The 21,439-nt window shown below is 40.3% G+C and overlaps 1 protein-coding gene across 2 annotated transcripts in view; it reads left to right on the top strand.

Moving 5' to 3' along the window:
- LOC125458854 (limbin-like) overlaps window positions 1–21,439 on the top strand; it is a 168,337-nt gene that overhangs the window by 135,978 nt on the left and 10,920 nt on the right. For both annotated transcript variants that reach the window (XM_048544618.2, XM_048544610.2), the window contains 2 exons: window positions 6,075–6,283; window positions 10,128–10,215. In XM_048544618.2, the coding sequence (XP_048400575.2) occupies window positions 6,075–6,283; window positions 10,128–10,215 (297 nt within the window). The remainder of the gene's footprint in view (window positions 1–6,074; window positions 6,284–10,127; window positions 10,216–21,439) is intronic.

The raw sequence follows: 21,439 nt of genomic DNA, 5'->3' as shown, positions 1-21,439 counted from the left end.
CAGCATTCTAAAACACAAGGGCAATGTTTTGGAACAGTTCAATAAGCAGACATTCTATACAGTGAGGAAGAGAATGAGAATGGGCTGCCTTTCTGAAGCTTGAAGAAGCTATGCCAGTGTCGTCCAAGGCAACTGAAGCAGACGATGTTCCCATTTCTGGTCTAATCTTCCAGGAAAAGGGGAGTTGCCTGACAAAGAGACTGGGCAACATTCAGTTTATCTGCAGCTGGATCATTGCTGTCTGTGTGATAAGGGACAAGGGCATGCCACTAATGGCAGCATTGATAGATGCTTGGATGCAAAATGACCTTGAACATTTCCTGATTGAGTATGCACCAAGAAATATCCTTAGTGCAGATGAAACTGGGCTTTTCCCAGATTGCTGTTTGATATTTAAAGGTGAAATGTACAATGGTAGAAGGTGAAACATGGAACATGGTCAGTTCTAAAAGGCTCCCAATTCTTGTGATGGGAAAGTCAATGTAACCGGGATGTTTCTAAGATGTCAAAGCAATACCCACTGTATATGACAAACAAACACTCCAGAATGACCTGCAGCATTTTTGATACGTTGATCAGAAAGTGGACAAAATGTATCAATAGAAGGAAAGGGAGATTACATCATTACCATCAGACCAACTGCTTTACATTCCCCAACATCTCTGGCATCAAGAGAATCAAACTAATATTCTTGCCTCTCAACACATTGGCAAAGTTCCAATCAATAGATTGAGTGGGGGTGATTTGGAATCTTAGAATCAACAAATGATAGCTTCGGATCCCTCGGGTTATCAAGACCATTGGTAAGAAGCGGCAATACAATCCAACTATTTTAGAGGCCATGTTCATGGTAATGAACATGTGGGGGATGGTGATGGAACACACAGTTTCCAACTGCCTACATTAAGCTGGATTCAAATGGACAATGCGCAAGGCCCCATGATAGAACAGGAGCAGAGGCCAAACAGCCCAAAGACGAGGATTCTCGCCATTTACCTGTGAGAGGTCAGCTTGAAGATTCTAATAGAGATGACTGATTAGTCGAGGTGGACAGCACCAAATACTGCACAAAAGAACCGATGGATGAGGTGAATAAAGATGTAACGTGTTCTTCAAGCGAGGAGGCTGATGAATATCCATGGACTGATCGCACATTTCACCCATTGAAGCCACAAAGGCCAGAGCGATGCACTGGGAGTTTGTCTTGCTGCAGTGCAATGCGAGAAACTTGTTTGACTGCATTGATGGTGAGGCAGGTTGTATCGGATTCATCCAAAGTAGGGAAAGTTTGCTGAGGTTTTCCGGCGCTGACTTCGAACTCTTTGCCTTTACTGCACAAGATCCAGCCATTGTAGGGTGTGAACAAATTAAAAAGAAAGACATTTTTGCACATTTATTGCTTTACTGTGTTATCATTTTGGATTTATTTATGATGCAGAGCGCATTTCTGGTCAATTCAGGTTACATAATGGTCTCCTTGGCTGTCTCCATGCACCATGTAACATGAGCCAGTGGGCAGATTCCCGGCAATTTGAATCTTTGCAATTTCCCTTTAGATCAGTTCTTCTTAGAATGCAAAGGTTACAGATAAGATTGCTAATATATGCCATTATTATGCATTTATGGCTGTTCCTTATCTGTATGTTGTCCCTCATTGTACTCTCTTTTATGCCACTGTAGATCAATCAGCCATGTTTCTTTTTGCTCTGACGTTAATTCTCTAAATACCCCCTCCTGCATACATTTTCAATTCACTTTCAGAGGCCCTGCTCAGTCTGTTTTCAGTTGCCCTTCCTCTTTCCTCCTTTAAATTGATCCTAACTGTGAACTTCTTGGGGATATTTTGCTCTCTTTGCAAAGCTATATAATTACAGGTTATTGTTGAAAGCAAACTTAATGAAGTTGTTTCGAATGAAATAGGTGATTCCACTATTCTAGGAACACTGCACAGATTAAAGCTACAGTACTAGAATGCTACCTACAACACAGTCACTCTCCAACCATAGTTGATCATTGGGAGTGTGGGTTCGTGATATACATCTAGAAAACAGTTGGCAATTCATACAACATAACTGCTTCTAATTCCAGTCCTTAAAAGAGATTTGTTGTGCTTATGTTGATCCTCCTGTTTAAGTTTCTCCAATGTTTATCCTCCAATTAACTAATAGTAAGGGATTATTTTGTAATTATTACACTGCGGTTTGTGTGATACTGCTCCTACAAATTGCCTGCTGCCTTTTCTACATTCTAACTGCAACCACACTACACCAAAATAAGTGGGGAGTCAAGAGATAAGGAGAGCGTGAAGAGTCTGCAGAGGGATGTAGGCAGGTTGAGCAAATTGGCAAAACCATGACAGATTGAGTATTATGTGAGGAAATGTGAGGTTATGAAATTGGACGCAAAGAATAGAGGAGTTAAATACTTTTCAAATGGAGAAAAAAACTGCAGAAAGCTACAGAACAGAGGGATTTAGGAGTCCTCATCCATGAACCACAAAAAGCTGGCATCCAAGTTCAATAGGTAATACAGAAGGCAAATGGAATGTTGGCCTTTATTTCAAATGGAATGAAATATAAGAATAGGGAGGTTTTGTTGACATCACAAAAGGCACCTGTCAGAGCTCACCTGGAATACTGTGAACAGTTTTGGGCCCCTTATCCCAGAAAAGACATATTACATTGGAGACAGGAAGGCTCAGCATGCTGATATCAGGTATGGAGGAACTACCTTAGGATGTGAGATTGAGCACCTGCCAAATTTACTCATTGGGATATAGCAGAATGAGACAAGACCTTATTAAAACGTGCAAGCTTCTTAGGGGGCTTGACAGGGTAGAAGTGGAAAGGTTGTTTCCCCTTGGACAAGAGTCTGGGACCATAGGGTATAATCTCAGAATAAAGGGTTGAACATTTAAGTCAGAGAGAAGGAGGAATTTCTGGTCTCAAAGGTTAGTGAGCCTATGGATTTCTTTACTGTAGAGAGGTGTCAAGGCTGAATTATTAAGTGTTTTCAGAGCTGAGGTAGACAGATTTGTAATCAGTAAGGGAATCAAAGGTCATGGGGAAAAGACAGGAAAGTGGAGTTGGGGATTACCGATCAGCCATGATCTTACTGAATGGCAGAGCAGGATTGATGGGGTGACTTGCTGCCTTCTGCTCCGACATCTTGTGGTGTTAAAAGCAGTTAATTGGTTGTAAGGTACAATGAGTCAAAGTGACATTGCGAAAGATACTCAGTAAATGGACCGCGTGGGTATGGGAAATGCCATTATTAGATGGAGGTACAAGTGCCGAAGGTGTGAGAGTTACATGTGACTGAAAGTGGCAAAAATGACCATGTCTGCTGCCCCAAAATAAGTTCCAAGCTGAAATGTGTAACCAAACCAACAGTTTATTATAGAGATAACACGGTATGATGCTGAATGAACACAGTAGGCCAAGCAGCATCAGGGGAGCAGGAAAGCTTGACGTTTCGGGTCAGGACCCTTCTTCAGAAAAAGTTTATTATGTTAGCTTTTAAACTAGTTGTAACATCCCAGAAAAAAAAACACAGCAACAGTTATAATCCGTCTCTAAATTTCTTTGCAAATCACTTGTGGAGTCAGTTCATTCGTCTGTTCACTATGCAGATGAAGTGAGACATTGTCTGACAACAAATCAATCCTTCTCTCATTAAGACCAGGGACTGTCCTATCAAGGAAATTTACAGGCTGCATATAATTGTTGCTGTGATTTCCTAGTTTTAATTCTTAACCTTATCTATATTTAAAGATTTATGTTGCCATGACATCATGGGTGCCACTGCACAAATAGATCATGGTGCTGTTTTTAAATTGGAGCATAAACTCTGATATAAATACCAGTTTCCTTTTCCTTTCTTTAGAGAACCACCATGTTGGGACATGAGTAATAGTAAGTAGGCCACTGTGCACTCTGGCTCTGAATACAAATTCAATGCTCCCTTCTAGAGGAGAGCTCATCTTAGATAGCTTACCTCCAGGCAGCACATGAGGAATTTTAGACAAGAGAAACCCCTTGGCCTATCAAAGCTTTCCACTCCAGTAATCTATTTTGAAAATTTGCCTGGAGATTATTCAAACATTTATAATTTAGCATTTTCCCCAGTGAAAGTTTACTAACTGTTTACCAGTAATATGCTTTGCTCTGTGACCATGCTCTGAAGTAATCTGGTTTACTTTATACAAATGGTTTAACTTTTTTATGATTTAGCAAGCTGCCTTCCTCAACTAATGCTTTTTTTAGGCCAAGGATGATAAATCTCCAGAGTTTAAGAGCAAGCAAGTAAATTACATATCAACAATAACTTAAACCTTAATGTGATTAGGTGTCCCAGAGTCACAGATATTAAATATAAGCTCTGAAAAAGTGCATCTAAGGCAAACTCCTATTCAATCCATAACTATTTACTGCACATCGGAAACAGGATGTCCAATGATTCTGACTCATGATAAACTTTAATGAACGGAATAATCGGAAGCATCAAACTCGACTTTTGGCCTCAATGCACAATTCTCCATTCTCATCCTACTCTATAGAGGGTCCACTTGCTGGTGACGATGTATTTTATTAAAATTCTATGCAACTAAACAAAGACAAGAAATGAACCACACCTTATCGATACCATAGAATTTTCTTTGAAAAGAAAGAACTTAGCTTATTAATCTGCAAGGCTGGATTTCATTCTTTAAATTTCCTTTTCCTTTTCCAACCCTGTTCGCCTCTCATGGGTTTCCTAATTCACTCTCCGTTTTATCTTGCATTCTCTTCTTCTGTCTGTTACTCTCAATCCCCTTTCCATCAGTTAATTTTCCTACCCATCTCTTTATCCCATGCCGTTTTATCTTGTATTCATTCTTCCTTTTCTCTTGTCTTTTCTCTCATTCTTTAATCCACATTCTTTCTAAAGTCACACTGTTTGATTTCTCTCAGTTTCCTATTTAGTGCAGAAAAGATTATGCATGAAATCTTTCCCTCAGTGATGGTGAAAAATGTGGGAGAATGTCTTCAGAAATTGAGCATGGCCTTTCTTATCATTGAGAGCAACAAATTTCATTGTCAAACTAAATTCTGGACATTAAGATGCAGTTCTCACTAGTGAACAGTAAGAGACCTGGTAAGGGGATTATTGCTCATTATCATCTTCATTGTTAATTAATCTTGCCTCATTATTATGAACTGTTCAAACTACCACCCAAAACATGGAGAATTCATGTGGGGGGGGGGCGGGTGTGCACAGGGAGGAGCTGACCAGGAACCCCTCCTGCTCTTACCACATGGTGTATGTTAGAAACGTTTACAAGTTGATAGTCAACCCATTCGGGCAAGTTATGACCAGATTTCCTTTGGCCATCGAGCCCTGGAATAGAAGTTGACGAGCTTCTGTCTGAGAGGCAGGAGCACTACTCCCTGCACCTCAAAACCTCCTGCCATCAACAAACTTAGCACAGATCAGGAGTCAAGCAGAGGTCATCTTAGTTTGTATGATTCAGCCATTCACTGACTGAGTCATAGAATCATACAGAATCATCAATCAGTTTTATGGTTTTATTCTGTTTTTGTATATTAACACTATAGCAGACATGCCAGGATTTGCATTCATGGAAGGGATGAGAAAAAAGGGCAAATAGCAAACATTTCAAAACTGTTGTGATTTCGGAAACTAACTTTGCGTTTTACGGCACTTTGTGGCACTTTATCAGAATTCCAAGTTCTAATGCATGGTATTGCTTGTGTTCAATAACCTTCCTTCTAATTAATTCCTAGTGTATTTTCTATTCACCACCCTATCCAAATGTATCTGAATAATTTTTTCATAATCTCTTATTTTGATAATGTTGATGTAGCTTGTGTATTTTTAATCTTGCTTAAGAAACCAGTCTTATAAATCATCCTAAAAGTTAGCCTCCAAAGAATTACAATCTATTGGTTGTGAGTTGTTTTGAGTGACTGGCATTCTATAACTTCCATAGAAAGCAATGTTTCTCCTAACCTCACACATATCCTTTGTCTGTTGAGCCAGGATTGATAGCATCTTGTTTTCTCCTTCTGTAGAAGCTGGAGCAACTTGTCTGTTTGCATTCGGAGATGCTACAGCATCAGCTTGCTATGCAGAGTGAGCTAACAGAACACAACAGCTGGATGTTGACACAGAGCAGACATTCCATTGAAGACGATACTGCACAAAGCAGCAGTCAAATATTTAACTGTCTGCAGCGGGCCATGTTCAAGTATCAAGAACTGATAGAAGCAGAGACTGAGAGGTAACAACCTTGTGTTTTCGAAGGAGAGAACCAAGATTCAGAATAAGGTGCAAGATAAACATTTGCAAAAAATACTGGAGGCATTGATGCAATTTGAAGCCCCATGTTATCAGATGTTGAGGCCTAGTTCACAACGAATGCACACCGCATACTTATGCTATCAGGCAGCATTTTGAATACTAAAGGACCTTATAAGGAGCAAGTTACATGCGAATGCAGGAAGATTCCCATGATATAATCAGACTGACTTTTGCCTGAGGTGCTTTGAATGAATACCAATGCTATCATGATAACAAAGTGTGGAGCTGTATGAACACAGCAGGCCAAGCAGCATCTCAGGAGCACAAAAGCTGACATTTCATGCCTAGACTCTTCATCAGAGAGGGGGATGGGGAGAGGGAACTGGAATAAATAGGGAGAGAGGGGGAGGTGGACCGAAGATGGAGAGAAAAGAAGATAGGTGGAGAGGAGAGTATAGATGAGGAGGTAGGGAGGGGATTGGCCTGCTGTGTTCATCCAGCTCCACACTTTGTTATCTTGGATTCTCCAGCATCTGCAGTTCCCATTATCACCAATGCTATCATGTTTTACGCTGCTGTCGCTGTAACCTGAATAGTGCTATTTCTTTACACGTAAACCTGCATTGTCGTCCCTACCACGATTCTATCTGCCCTGGGTTCTCTGAGCGATAGGGGTCTGATTTGCACTCTTGAGGCTGCCTTATCTAGCAAGACTGCTCTTTCATTGTGTCTGCTTTATCACCATCATATCCTTATCTAACAATAACTTTCACTTATTCTTAGTAAGACCTAGAAATTCTTTATTTACATTCTAGTATACATCATACTGATAAATCGTCAAATCCAGGTGATGTGTGACTATTGGGGCCAGAGCAACATCATCAGTCTTAATGTATTCATGAGCTCATTTGGTTGGACAGCTGGTTTGGGATGTTGCCAACACCATGGGTTCAATTCCCATACCACCTGATATCACCATGAAGGCCTCACCTTCCGAAAACCACCCCTCACTTGATGTAGTGACCCTGAGGTTAAACCACTACCTGTTATCTCTCGCGCTCAGTCTCTCTCTCTCTCTCTCTATCTCTCTCTTTCTCTCTCTCCCTCACCACCACCCCCCTCGCTCTGGTCCTCTGGGACTATAGCATAACCAAGCAAACATATAAGTGGGGGTAATTGATCTTGGATGAATCTGTCATAATGAATTGGCAGCCAGTTTTACACTTCTGCTCATGGAAAAGGAAATTAGGCAAGTGTAAACAAGTTGCCAGTTCATTACTGCTCTTTGTGAGATAATCTGTAGGGCCATTTTCATCTTCTCCATATTTTCACAGTTTCATATATCTACCTTGATTGGGCCTTTTTGTATAAAGGAATTTAAAAACCTCCTTGAACATTCATGCAATGTAATAGGATTCCCACAAACCCGTAAGCTGTGTCAAATTTATTCGTAGCCATACTGACCAATTTAGTTTCATTCATTATTTAGAGATAAGGAGGACCTTGTGCACTTTCTTACATCATCAGCCCAGATGGACTGTAATCTCTTCCCTCATCTATTACAAAATCCTCAATGAGAGTTAGTGGAGAGAATATTGCTGATAGGCTAAGATAGCGGTGGAGGTTAGATAGACCTTGGGTTTAGGGTAAAAGTTCAGCACAACATTGTGGGCCGAAGGGCCTGTACTGTTCTATGTTCTATGTTCTAATATCAAAGCAAAGACTTGTTGCAGTTCAGTTCAAAGGTTGCTGTTGTATAGCACATTGATGGTCTTCATAATCATTGCCATTTGCTTCATATTTTCAACAAAAAAAATTACCAGTGAGGAGAAGGATGAGAAGGTACAGAACCAACCAGTACCTGTGGAGAGTAAGACAAGGATGAAATATATGAATGAGTTCTGCGGCCAGGAAATCTAATATACCAGTCACTAACTGAATACTTTCCCAGTTGATTCTATAATGTAGACCATACGCTATCAGTCTTGTCCACTTTCTCTAACATACCGCGGCCCAGTAAATACTGTTCCAACCATTCTCAATGCAATGCAAGTACCAAATATAGTAGTAAGTTGCTGTATTTCAATGGTGGCACGATTCCACTTGATATCATGTGTGATAATCAATTAGTACCTATACCTGCCATTACCAACTCTTCATCATTGCAATAGGCAGTTGAATTGGACAGATGTGTTGTCCTGAGACATATTAGGCCCAGCTACCTAGTCTCCTGTCATCATCGTGATTCTGTCAGGTGATGAGAGAAGTTATTTGTGTGCACTCTTTTTAATCTGTTCTTTGGAAAATAAAACCAGGAGATGCTTAGAATGACATACAAAAACAGAAAAAAAATTGAGAAAGATTTACATTTAATTAGCACTTTTCATGGCCATTGCACATCATAAAGTGCTATACAGCCAATTTATTCTCTTCTATGAAGTGTTATCACTGCTGTAACATGATCTGACAGCCAATTTGCATGCGACAAATTTCCACAAGCAACATTGTCAAAATAATCAGATAGTTAATTTTCTGTGAACCTGATTGAGGGATAAATATTGGCCAGCTAACCAAAGTTGTTTTTCCTGTCCTTCATAAGGGTGCCATGTCTACCTTAACATCCACTCTTATCCAAAAGGCAGTCCCGCTGACAGTATAGTCCTAAATTGGAGTGTCAGACTTAATATTTGTGCTCAGACCCTGAAGCGGAATTTTAACCTGCAACCTTGTGGCTCATAGGCAAACCTGCTACCAACTAGTGAGATAATAAAATGTGAGGCTGGATGAACACAGCAGGCCCAGCAGCATCTCAGGAGCACAAAACCTGATGTTTTGAGCCTAGACCCTTCATCAGAGAGGGGGATGGGGTGAGGGTTCTAGAATAAATAGGGAAAGAGGGGGAGGCGGACCGAAGATGGAGAGAAAAGAAGATAGGTGGAGAGGATTACAAGAGAGTTGCAATGGGAGAGAGATTCCCTGAGGTTGGTCCGGCGGGGAGGAGAGTAACTTCTTCAGGTTAGGCATCCCTGGAAGAGGCTTCGCAACTTGTAATCCTCTCCACCTATCTTCTTTTCTCTCCATCTTCGGTCCGCCTCCCCCTATCTCCCTATTTATTCCAGAACCCTCACCCCATCCCCCTCTCTGATGAAGGGTCTAGGCCCGAAATGTCAGCTTTTGTGCTCCTGAGATGCTGCTGGGCCTGCTGTGTTCATCCAGCCTCACATTTCATTATCTTGGATTCTCCAGCGTCTGCAGTTCCCATCATCACCAACTAACGAGAGTTGATATTTGAGGCTTTCTTCTTTATAAAATGAAAAATATTTACATTAAAGTGTAATCTGTCATCAGATTTTGGGTAGCACAGTGGCTCAGTGGTTAACACCGCTGCCTCACAGCGCGAGGGACCCAGGTTCAATTCCAGTCTTGGGCGACCCTCTGTATGGAGTTTGTACGTTCTCCCCATGTCTATTTGGGTTCCTCTGGGAGCTCTGGTTTCCTCCCACAGTCCAAAGATGTGCAGGCTAGGTGGATTGGCCATCCTAAATTACCCGTAGTGTTCAGGGATGTGTAGATTAGGTGGGTTATAGGGGAAGGATCTGGTTGGGATACTCTGAGGGTCAGTGTGGACTTGTTGGGCCAAAGGGCCTGTTTCCACACTGTAGGGATTCACTTTTCCCATTGCTTGGGTTCAGGAGATGGTATTTACCATTTTACATGGCCTGTGGTTTCACTGATTTGTGGCTTTCTGGCAGGACTTGTGCTATGTTATAATAGAGCGAACATTAGAGATCAGATCAAATGTTAACTTCCAGACTGTTTTCCAGATTAAGAGATGAAGATCGGAAAAGTCAGTTAATAGAAGATGTGAAGAGGCAGCTGCTAGTGAAGACGCTGCTGAGTCTCCAGGATCAGGTTATATTTCTGTATCAAAACTTTGGGGCAGGGATGTGTTAAATGTATAATTTTAATGTTTTCATTTTTCCATTTATATTTGCTTCTGTGCTAAAATATATATGCATGCTTGACTGTGACTATTTTGTTGCTGCAGCTTACTTTGATGAGAAATAGCCACTCGGAGTCACTTTGGGAGGCAGTAAAATGAAGCAGTAGGAATGTGATTCATGAGAAATGGACAGCTGAATCAATATCACTTGTTATACTCCATGACACAAAGTCACAATTGCCACTGTTTTCATAAAATTTTTGTGAGGGTTATAAGTTATTCTTGATGGATAATCCAACACTGTACAACTCTTGGAACTTATTTTCCTTCCATTCATCGGTGTTAATTTTAGTGGAATTTCAGTGGTGCTGTGTTAATAAGACACCATGTTTGTAAGTGCAGTTTTTGTTTACTTTGGACCAAATTTTTTGATTACCATGATTTAATCTTGTCTGAAGTCGCTCAATTGGCCACGTACTGGTTTGCCACTCAAATGCTGATGTGATACAAATTTCTTACAGCTATTATCTTTTGGGTTCTAACACTTCCAGTGAAGTTGGGTAGTCTGCTAGCTAAAAGACAGTGGTACATTTCAGTATGTATCAGGGTCTGAGAAAGAGGATATGCAGCTTCATTGAACACTCAGAAGGAGCCCACAAGAGGCAATCTATCCTATAATTGCACTGGGGCAGAAGTTGGGCAAGATACTCAACCTGCATATCTTTCTTTTTGCCCAGTAGCTTGTATTGTGCTATTTGGTTTCATTCCCTCTTCCTGCTCCTCCTGCAGAGCAAAAGAGACTTCTTGCAAAATGTACCTAACCAAGCACTCCTTTCCTTTGGCTGTCTCCAAATGAGTTCGATTAGGAAAGCCCTTCCTCCTTTGTAGTGAACATAATGTAGAGGTGCTGGTGTTTGGACTGCAGCGGGCAAAGTCATATGTCACACAACACCATGTTATAGTCCAACAGGTTTATTTGAAATCACAAGCTTCAATATGACGAACAGTGTTCTGAAATTTTGCGGTTTCAAATAAACCTGTTGAATCATAACCTGGTATTGTGTGACTTCCAACTTTGTGGTAAAATCTAATAGAATTTCCAGTGTAAATTTGATAGAATTTTAGTTATTTCTTAACAAATGTCCAAGAAAGACTGCCGATGTGTTTCAAAAATCCTGCTCAAACTTCCAACAGCAAGTGAACATTAAAATGAGATATATATTTAGGTAGCTTGAAAATTGAAGCAGAGGACAGTTCTATCAGTGTTTATTCTAAAAACAACGTACCTAAATTCACAATTTGACCCAAAGCATAACATGTAGCTATTGTAAGTATGTTTGGAATGATGATGTTCCACATTATTTATGCTTAAAAGTTATTTTTAATCAACCTGTTTGGACAGGTACACAACTTAGATGCAGACAGGAATTGTGCTTGAACGTTCTAGCCCAGAAGTAGGGACACTACCACTACAACAACATTCTCCCTTGTCTATATTTATGTTTATTGGTTACAGGGAAAGTTAGAATGGGAAATAAAATTTATTGCTGTAATGAGGTTCTGCTAAGTCTTGTGGAATTGTGGAATCTGTGTGTCTGAAAACTGCTGAAGGTTTGAGTAGTAATTACTGCAATGGTGACATTTTGCATTTTTATTTTGCGTTAAGGCTAGGCACTTCTGAGTTGCCTTTGAGGCCTTTGGGACTGTGAGATTTTCAAGATTTTACCTTTGCCACTAATGACATGAGCAACTCTCTGAGCCAGTTGTCAATTCCCAATGGCCATAACCTTTCATTTGGTATTCTAATTGATGACGAGGAGGAACATAAAGGGATGCAGGAACAAAGTGCTTTTCAAGAGTATGCAGGCAACAGAGGTCCTGTGAAGTGCTTAGCACTGTATGAAAAAGAAATGTGCCAACCGCTTCAGAAAGATATGAGATAGACTTGCAATGATAATCATCTACCCAAATAAATTTGTCTGTGACTTTGAGGATCATCACTAGACTTGATGTTGACAGCAATGGACTCTTACAGGCAGGGAATCAGTGCAGTACCAAACAGGGGAGCATTCAGGGGTAATGCGACATAGTCACTGTAACCAGCTGCTCCATCTGTGACTTTGGTTAACATTGTTTCAGCACTGTCTTGTTGGAAGACACACCTTAATGACACAAAAACAGTAAAGGAGACCTTGTTTGTCACTTCCAAAGCCTGTAACTGTTGGTTTGTTGATTTTCTCAGGCTTTCTGAACCTCACAGTTTACCCTAAACACGCCAGTTAGATTAAGTTCATTCTTGTTGATCATCAGGTCATTTTCCACTTTACCGAAAATATTTGCAATATATTTAGCTCAAAACACTTCCCACAATTAGTTTGGAGTGCAGCACTTGAGATTTATGGTGACATGATGCAACGGATATGTGTACAATGCTAACGAAATAGATGGCCAGCTAATCGGTTTCTGGTGGTCAAGATTGTTTGATGAATATTAACCAGGACACCAGGAAACCTTCATTGTGTAAATCCCCATAGTTTTCTAAATATTTTACAATGTGTAACGTGCAGTATTATTACAGTGGAACCACCCTACTACTCCATTTCGGTCACTCAAATATCCTTCGGTACTGCCAAGTAATTTCTTCACAACATCTATAAATAATGTTTGACAAAACTCTAGTCAAGTGCTTACCAAACTAAAAACCCACATTTTAAGACTTGAAAATTAACCAGATGCTAGCAGAACAAAAGAGCAATAAAGTAGTGTGGTAACATTTGGTATATGATGATTAAAGTTTATGTGCTGGAGGTCAACATGTGATGCACCATATCAGTTTGAAAATCTATGATGAAAATCCTGGGTCATTGCGTGACTCAGCTTCCTCCCAGTTGCTAAATGCTGCTCAGTCCTCCATCGTCTCTGGTCTGAGAAATTCTCTAGGGAAGCATCTGGCGTGTCACATAGATCCATAGTTAGATTACAGCAAATCTGATCAAAGTTGTCACAGCTATTCAGTGTCTACAGTGCGCAGAGAACCGTTCTGTGATGTGTTACTTCCCTTTTAATAGATTAGGAGGGATTGGGTTAACTTGATACAAGTTCTCACAGCCCCATTCCCAGTTTCTGTGACCCAGGTAGAAGTGCCGCAACTTAGGAACAGCTAGCCTATGCACTGTCAGTTTCCACTGCAGCTCCAATCCTACTTCCATGTGCTTTTTCTTTACTCAGAATGTAGCGTATATCCTGAACAAAGAGGATGTGTGATATTGAATAAACAGTTATAACTGACTATCAGAGTTGAGGTATATGCTGAGGGATGTTTGCCCCCAGCCAGGCATAATACTTTGTCCGAAGTTAATTTGCCCATTGGGAGAGTATTGCTTTAATATTCAAGTGTTCCTTTACCTCTGATGAATGATGACAGGCTTTCCATTAGCTTCTGCGAGTCGTAACCTGTCACAGAGAGAGAGTAGTTTCTCTGCTTCATGCCATGTTGTTTGAGTTGGCAGTTTGACATATGGAAGAGAGGCAGAAATGTCTCAGATCATTTTGTTCCGTTTCATTGCTGAATTATTTCCAACAATTTCATCTCCCCAGTTTGATGGTTACAAAAAAAATCTCTGTTCTTTGCCAGCTGTACCCATGTAATTGGCAAACTGACCATGGCTTACTTTCATGGAGAGAAATATAGATTTACATGTAGTGAAAAGTTCAGAGTTCCTTCTGTTGGAGAACTCAAGTGTTTCTAATTAAGTAGAAGCTGTTTATTAAACTGATTAATGTCCATGTCAGAATTTCCCTGCGGTTAGATTGGATTAATTTAGCCCCAAGCGTGTGTTACTTTTGAACCATGTTAGTCTGCCTGGTGATTGGGATTGATAGTCTTTTTTTTAGAAAGTCTGGATGAAATGGATTTTTAGTGAAAGCCAGGCATGGGCCAGTGTTAAAAACAAAGTGTTTGAGAGCGCGCAGGAGTGGTCGCATCTGTAGAGAGAGAAATAGAGTTAACATTTCGAGTCCACTGTGAGTCTTCTTCAGTCCTGATGTTCTGTTTTTTTGTTTCAGTTTGCCAGCATCCACAGTATTTTGCTTTTAATATGGACCAGTCAGGGTTGTGACTCACTCACTGACATGTGACTTGGACCGTTTTGACTTTCAGGACCTTGGCAGTAATACCAAATCTGAATGTCATCCGGAGCAGGTGTGAATACTGTCAAGTTATTAAGAACGAAGTGAAGTAAGCCTTCATTCTTAGGTTGCTGGTTCGAATCTGGCTCGAAGGAGTCTAAACTTTTTTGGGGAGGTGATGGATAGCACCTAGTTTGTATTGTCACTAGACTGCGGACATGAGTTCAAATCCTGCTATGGTATGTTGTGGAATTTGATTTCAATTAAGGGTCCTCATGGTATAGTGATTGTGTCCATACCCCTGAACTGGGAGGCCTGTGCTCAAGTCTCAATTGCTCCAGCGATGTGTAAGAACACCTCTGAACAGGTTGATTAGAAAAATAGGTTAAGTAAAAAAGATGCAGTCGTCCCAGAAGACCGTAGGCTGCTCTCTCATCAGACCACTGGCAGCGAGTTTAAACTGAGGGTTACCACGCCTCAGATGAGGGTCAGGGTTGAGAAGGTTGGGCCTCCATGGTGACCTTTACTGCTACAGGACTTGAACTCATGCTGTTGATGTCACAGTCCTGCCAACTGAGCTCCATCTACCTTGCCCTAAGAATGTGTTTTGACGTAATCTTAGCATGCCATGCTGCACCAACTTGAACTTTTTCATTGAAATTGCTAATATGGTAGGCATCTGTGTCAGGTTGTTGAAACTGTTGTGTTCTGCACAATTAAAGTGACTAGATTTGCATCTCGTAGAATAGTGGCGAAGTCAGCCTCAGATGAAACTGAACCCGTTTTGGCTGTTGGATTATTTGCTAATTGGGAGAAGGTTGTGTTGAGGTCAGAAATTATAGCTGTTTTGACCAGCTGTGGATAAGATATATTACATATTGGGAAAATGCCATTTTGACATTTTTTGCTTTGATCTGTTTTTGGTCTGGTTTAATCTGCTAAATACTAAACATTCATACATACCAACAAATCAGTAAGGGGCAGAAATAGGCTGTTTGGACCACCAAGTTTGCCCTACCATTCAATAAGATCATAGCTGAATTTTGAATTCTGCATTTCCATTTGCTCCTCATAACCTTGGATTCCTTTACTTAACAAGAATCCATCAACCAATTCAATGACTCTGCCTCCCCGGTCCTCTGTGACAAGTAAATGATGGACTATGTGAATGGAGAAAACTGTGGAAGATGATGCTCAATGTAAGCAAGCATGAGGTTATCCAATTTGGACCAAGAAAGGATGGATCAGGGTACTATCCAGATGTTATGAAGTTAAGTACAGTTGATGTCCAAAGAGATGTGAGGGCTCAGGTACATAGGCCTTTAAAAGTCATGAAGTCATAAAATGTAAGATCACAAGAACGATACCTAGACTTCAGAGGAGAGATTGCACAAGTAATTTTCTTTAGAATTAAGAAGGTGAAGGGGTCATTTGATTGAAATCTTCAAGATATTAACAGGTAAAGCCAGGGTGCATAAAGATAAATTATTTCCACCAATTGGGGATTCTAGCACTGGTCTGAGCAATAGGACCAGACTCTTCAGGAGAGACATTAGGAAGCACTTCCACACACATAGGGTGGTAGATGTTTGGAACTCTCTTCCACCAATGGCAGTGAATGTAGGACGTGCTCTTAATTTTAAACCTGAGATAGATTTTTTTATTTGTTAAGCAAAGGTATTAAGGGAAGGCAGGTATATGGAATTAGGCCACAGATCAACCACAATCTCATTGAATGGTAGAACAGCCTTGAGGGGCTGAAAGACCCACTCCTGTTCCCATGTAAGAGTGTTATAAAGCCATAAAACCTCCTGAAAATGAAAATTTCTTCTCATCTCTGTCCTAAAAACATGTTCCTTAATTTCAAAACAGTGCCCCTACTTCTGGACTCACTCACAAGAGGAAATAACATTTTCATGTCCACCTTGGTAAGATCACAAGCATCTTCTCAACTTTAATCAAGTTACTCCTTATTATTCTGAATTCCAGTGAAAACAAACCCAGTTTGTCCAATCTTTCCTCATTAGGCAACTCGCTCACTCCACATATCAATCGAGTAAATTTCACACATTCCCATATTTTGCTCCAACTACCAGATTTCTGCCCACTCGCTCAAGCTATCTTTGTCAGTCTACAACCTTCTTAAAATGTTGATGTCCGAACGCCATCCTTGCAGGACCCCAGACATCACATCCTGCGAACCAGAAAAAAAATCAATTTATTCAGACTGTGTGCGCTGCCCCTGCCAGCCTTCTTTTCCTACATCATTTACTTCTACCTTGCATGATAATCTTTTATGTGGCACTTTGTCAAACATCTTCTGTTTATCCAGGTACAGTAGGTCAATAACCTCCCCCTTATCCACAATGAAAACTATTTCTTCAAAGAACTCCAATAAGTCAGTTAAACATGATTTCTTTTGCACATAAACTGTGCTGATTCTTCCTAATTACTATGAATTCTTCTAAGTACCCAGCTAAAAACTCCTCAATTAAGTTATGTAGAGATTGTACGAAGATGTTGGTGAGGTCTCTTCTGGAGTACTGTGTCCATTTCTGGTCACCCTGTTATGGGAAGGGTATGAAACTAGAGAGGGCTCAGAAGAGATATACCAGGATGTTACCAGGTATGGAAGGTTTGAGTTATAAAGAAAGGCTAGACAGGCTGGGACCTTTTTTTCACTGGAGCGTGGGAGGTTGAGAGGCGACCTTACAGAAGTTTATAAAATAATGAGGGGTATAAATAGAGTTAATGGTTAGCTGTCGTTTCCCTAGGATGGGGGCTTCTAAGACTAGGGGGCACATTTGAAAGGTGAGAGGAGAGGGATTTTAAAAAGACATGAGGGGCAAACTTTGTACACAGAGGGTGGTTCATGTGTGGAATGAACTTCCTGAGGAAATGATGGATGTAGGTGCAATCACAGTGTTGCAAAGACATTTGGATAAGTATGTGAATAGGAAAGGTTTGGAAGAAGATGGGCCAGGAGCAGGCAGGTGAGACTAGTTGAGTTTGTGATTATGTTCAGCTTGTACTGGTTGGACCGAAGGATCTGTTTCCACGATGTGTGACTCTCAGACTGTATGTTTCTCATAATAGACATCAAACTAAATGCCTGTAGTTTTCTGTTCTCTCTCTTCCTTCTTGGTTACAGTCATTATTTTGCTACTTCCTGATCTGATGGAAACTTTACAAAATCTAGTAAATTTTGGAAAATTAACACCAAACTCATTTACTATCACATTAGCAACATTTGTTTTGAAACAGTAGGATAAAGTCCTTTGGGACCTAGGGACTTGTCAGCCCACAGCTCCGACAGATTGCTAACTCCTCCTTCCCTGATGATTGTAATTTTTTCAAGTTTCTCTCTTGATTCCAGCTCATGAGTTACAGCTGTGATTGGGATATCTTTGTGTCCTCTAGAGTGAAGAAGAAGAGTTTATATAAGGGTGTACAATATAATGAAAGAAGCTGGCGTTCATTTGCAGAGGTTCCCTTTATTCTATGGTTCTACTGCATTTGCCAAACTTATTGAGAAGGGAAAGCAACAATCTAGCTCACGAGTGATTTGAGATCTGTTAACATAAGTAATCCATGACAATGAATCTGAATTGATATCCAAAGTAAGTTTTCGATCTGATTTTTCCAGCAGATCACAGTTTCTGCTGCATGTTTGTTGACATTGCATGCTATACAAACATATAATGTGGAGGTGCTGGTGTTAGACTGGTGTAGAGAAAGTCAGAAGCCACATGACACCAGGCTATAGTCCATCAGCTTTATTTGAAATCACAAGCTTTTGTGGCACTGCCCCATCAGGTGAACAAAGAAACCTGTTGGACTATAACCTGTTGTCATGTGACTTCTGACTTTATATGAGCACATGCAAGTGTTCTAAATGAAAGAACATAAAAACAATGTATATTGGGTATTTTCCTGGCTTATTTTCACTTTTGTGTGCTAGTAGAGTCGAGGGTGCGAGTGAGAAAGCTTCCTGCCAGTACTTTATTTAGTGCCAAGTTGCATTAATATTTAAGTCATTTATGCTGTAAATAAAGTATAACAATGATGTGTATACGCCCTGCATTACATTTCTATTATTTAGTCTGTGCTTTTGCATTGATTATACTTACCTCTTCATTATCCAGACTATGGGGATTAATTGGCATGCTCCGCGTCCCATTGATGCCGGTTCATGAAAAGTTTCCTGTACAACATTTCCCCTAACGCTGTAATGTCATATTTATAACATTACATTTAATATTCTTGCCTGCTAAATTTTTTCCAGTTTTTCTGTCAAGGTTTTTCCTCTTTACTGCTTCAGTTTTTTAGCTTAGGTACGTTTTCTCATTCTCCACTTACTGTTGTTTCTCTTCTTTTGTCATATTCTTTGTTTCTTTCACCTTCAGGTCTCATTAGTGTTTTTCCTTTTGGTTTTTCTATTTGGGACTAGTTCAATCCCAGCTTTTCACATATCACATTAGAATGGTATATCTGGCTAACTTTGATCCATGCCTCACCAATCCTGATTTCTGATGCCCCTTTTTTGATTTTTACATGCAAACTACTACGCAAATGGAAGTCAGTTTTGTTGTCCATGATGCTTACTGCTCCTCATTCATCCCTCCACGCCTCTTGTCCGTTATTTGTCCCCATCCTATCTAAGTACTCGTCCCATTAATATTTTCCATCATAATTTCCTTTCTGCTACCTTTTCTACACAATTTGTCACAGAAGATGTTTAATTATTGCAGTGAGTGGAGGAAATGCACTGTTCTATTGTCATTATCACACGAGGCATGCCCTCAGAATGGCCCACAAACTAAACATTTGTCTGAGCTTGTATGTCACCCCCTTTTTATTTTCAAAAGTTTAAATTTAATAATAACCTGCAGCTCAGCTTTGAAAACAATAAAAGGTTAATTTGTTATGCGGCTATTGCTGAAAGTTGATTGACAGTTATGAGCTAAACACAGAGAGAAAGATTGAAAGTAAATAAGGAAAAATGTTATGCATCAAGTTGAAAAATGAGATCAGTTTCTGTTGTTGTTGGAAGCCTGGCTTGTTTGAAGATTCTGTTTCCAAACTAAAAGTCGTCACAACTTCGAGTCAGGTTAAACAGCTGTGATAGTATTTGTCATTGCATAGTTGAGTGTTTCTCTGAGTGGACTAAGCAGTACAGCCCAGAAGGGGGGGAAGCTTGTTTGATTTTTTTCCCTTTTACAGCACTGTAGATTGACAGCCTTGGTACTCTGGTTCAGTGGAGCTGCCTTAGATACATTCCTGAAAACAACAAATGCTGGAAATCACAGCAGATTAGACAGCATTCCTGGAGAGAGAGCAAGCTAATGTTTCGAGTCTAGATGACTGTTCCTCTGATGAAGAGTCATCGAGACTCAAAACGTTAGCTTCTTCTCCTTCCAAGGATGCTGTCCCCCCCCCCCCCCCCCCCCCCCCGCCCCACGTGATCTCCAGCGTTTGCGGCTTTCAGTACAGATTCCAGTTTCTGCAGTAATTTGCTCCTGTCTTAGATCCTTTCCTCATTTTTCCTGTTGAGAAACATTCACTGCTTCAAGATGTTTCATTCATGGTCTCTGCACGAGGTGGTCACGTGCAGCAGATATTTATACAGATCAAAATTAAAATGGCTGCTGTGCCAAAGCAATCAATTTGTGCTTCCATTTTAGCCACTGGGTTAGTATAAAGTAATTAACTTTTTGATTGTCTCAACCATTACCTTCAACATCTCTTTTTCTGTCAAGTTTTTCTTCATTGAACTAGGAAGTGCTAATCACACCCTCCAGAGGGGGAAACCATTACTAAAAAGTTTCTGTTTAGCCTTAGAAATGTTCACTGAATTTCATATGATTTTTTGTGATCCATATAGTTTAGAATGATTGCTGCCTGGTCCCAGCAACAGCTGAGTGCACAACAGTGATCATGTGACTTCTGGGAGCCATTTTATCAGATCCCTTGTGTCTATTTTAAAGTCAGATTAGCCGCCTTCACAAAATATTTGACATTATAAGCGATGACATTGTTCTATTTGCCTGTTCTAATTGGGAGCCAGGTCTATTTTCAGGAGATTGAGAGAAGAGTGGGACTGTAGATTGTATACAAGCCAAATAGTAAAAACAGATTAGGCAGAAAATCAAAGAATATAAGTGTGGTTTGGAATTGAACACCACTGAATTGAAGTTCCTTTCTTTAATGAAAATTTGAGGACAATATGTTATAAAATCCAAGAGTAGCTGAAGGGACGGCATCACTCAAAATTAAATCCCAGAGGTGAAAGGACACTCCACTACATCATGTCCTTGGAGATATTAGAATAATGAGCTTCTGAAAAGATCAATAAATGTTTCTCTGGCCTTTTAGAACACTTTTCTCTTTAATGACAAAATATTTTCTTTATTGCACTGCGGTGATTGATCACCTTATATTGCCATATACCTATGATTGCTGCAATTGGATTTTGCAGGGTTTAGCAAGGAGCAGCGAGGATTGAGGCAAATAACTGCACCAATTCCACTGAGTTAAATGTAATGCTCCCTTTCTATTTGAAATTTTTTTTATCATTTTCTTCGTTTCTCTTCAGGCACTCATCATGGTAATGAATGTTCCTGAGGTAAAAGAACAGCTAGAACTGTGAGCTATGCCGCTTTGTTCTCCATTAACTGAAGAGATGTGAGCACTATTAAAATGCTAATGGCAAGGAAGTTGTTGCAAATGTGCTCTATTTTTTATTCAGCCGGACTTTGCACGAGCGGCTTTGTTTCTACACCCAGTGCCCATCCTTCCCAGTGATCTTTTTAAAAGGTTTTCTGACAAATGGTGCCAATGGTTGGAGGGCATCATATTGGCCTGTCTGTCAGTGATTTTGTGCTTTAACAGCAGCAATAGATGAACCAGTTTTTGATTAACAGGTAGATCATCCCAAGGGAACTGTTTGGCACAATGGTAATGTCCAGCCTCTGGGCCAGAAGGCCTGGGTTAAAGTTCCACTTGTTCCAGAGGTGTGTTTCAGGGACTGTTATGATAGTGGTAGTGTCCCTACATCTGGACCAG

The sequence above is a fragment of the Stegostoma tigrinum genome, chromosome 1 (genome assembly GCF_030684315.1).
Source record: "Stegostoma tigrinum isolate sSteTig4 chromosome 1, sSteTig4.hap1, whole genome shotgun sequence".
Taxonomy (NCBI): Eukaryota; Metazoa; Chordata; class Chondrichthyes; order Orectolobiformes; family Stegostomatidae; genus Stegostoma; species Stegostoma tigrinum.
This window is presented reverse-complemented; position numbering and strand designations above follow the sequence as displayed.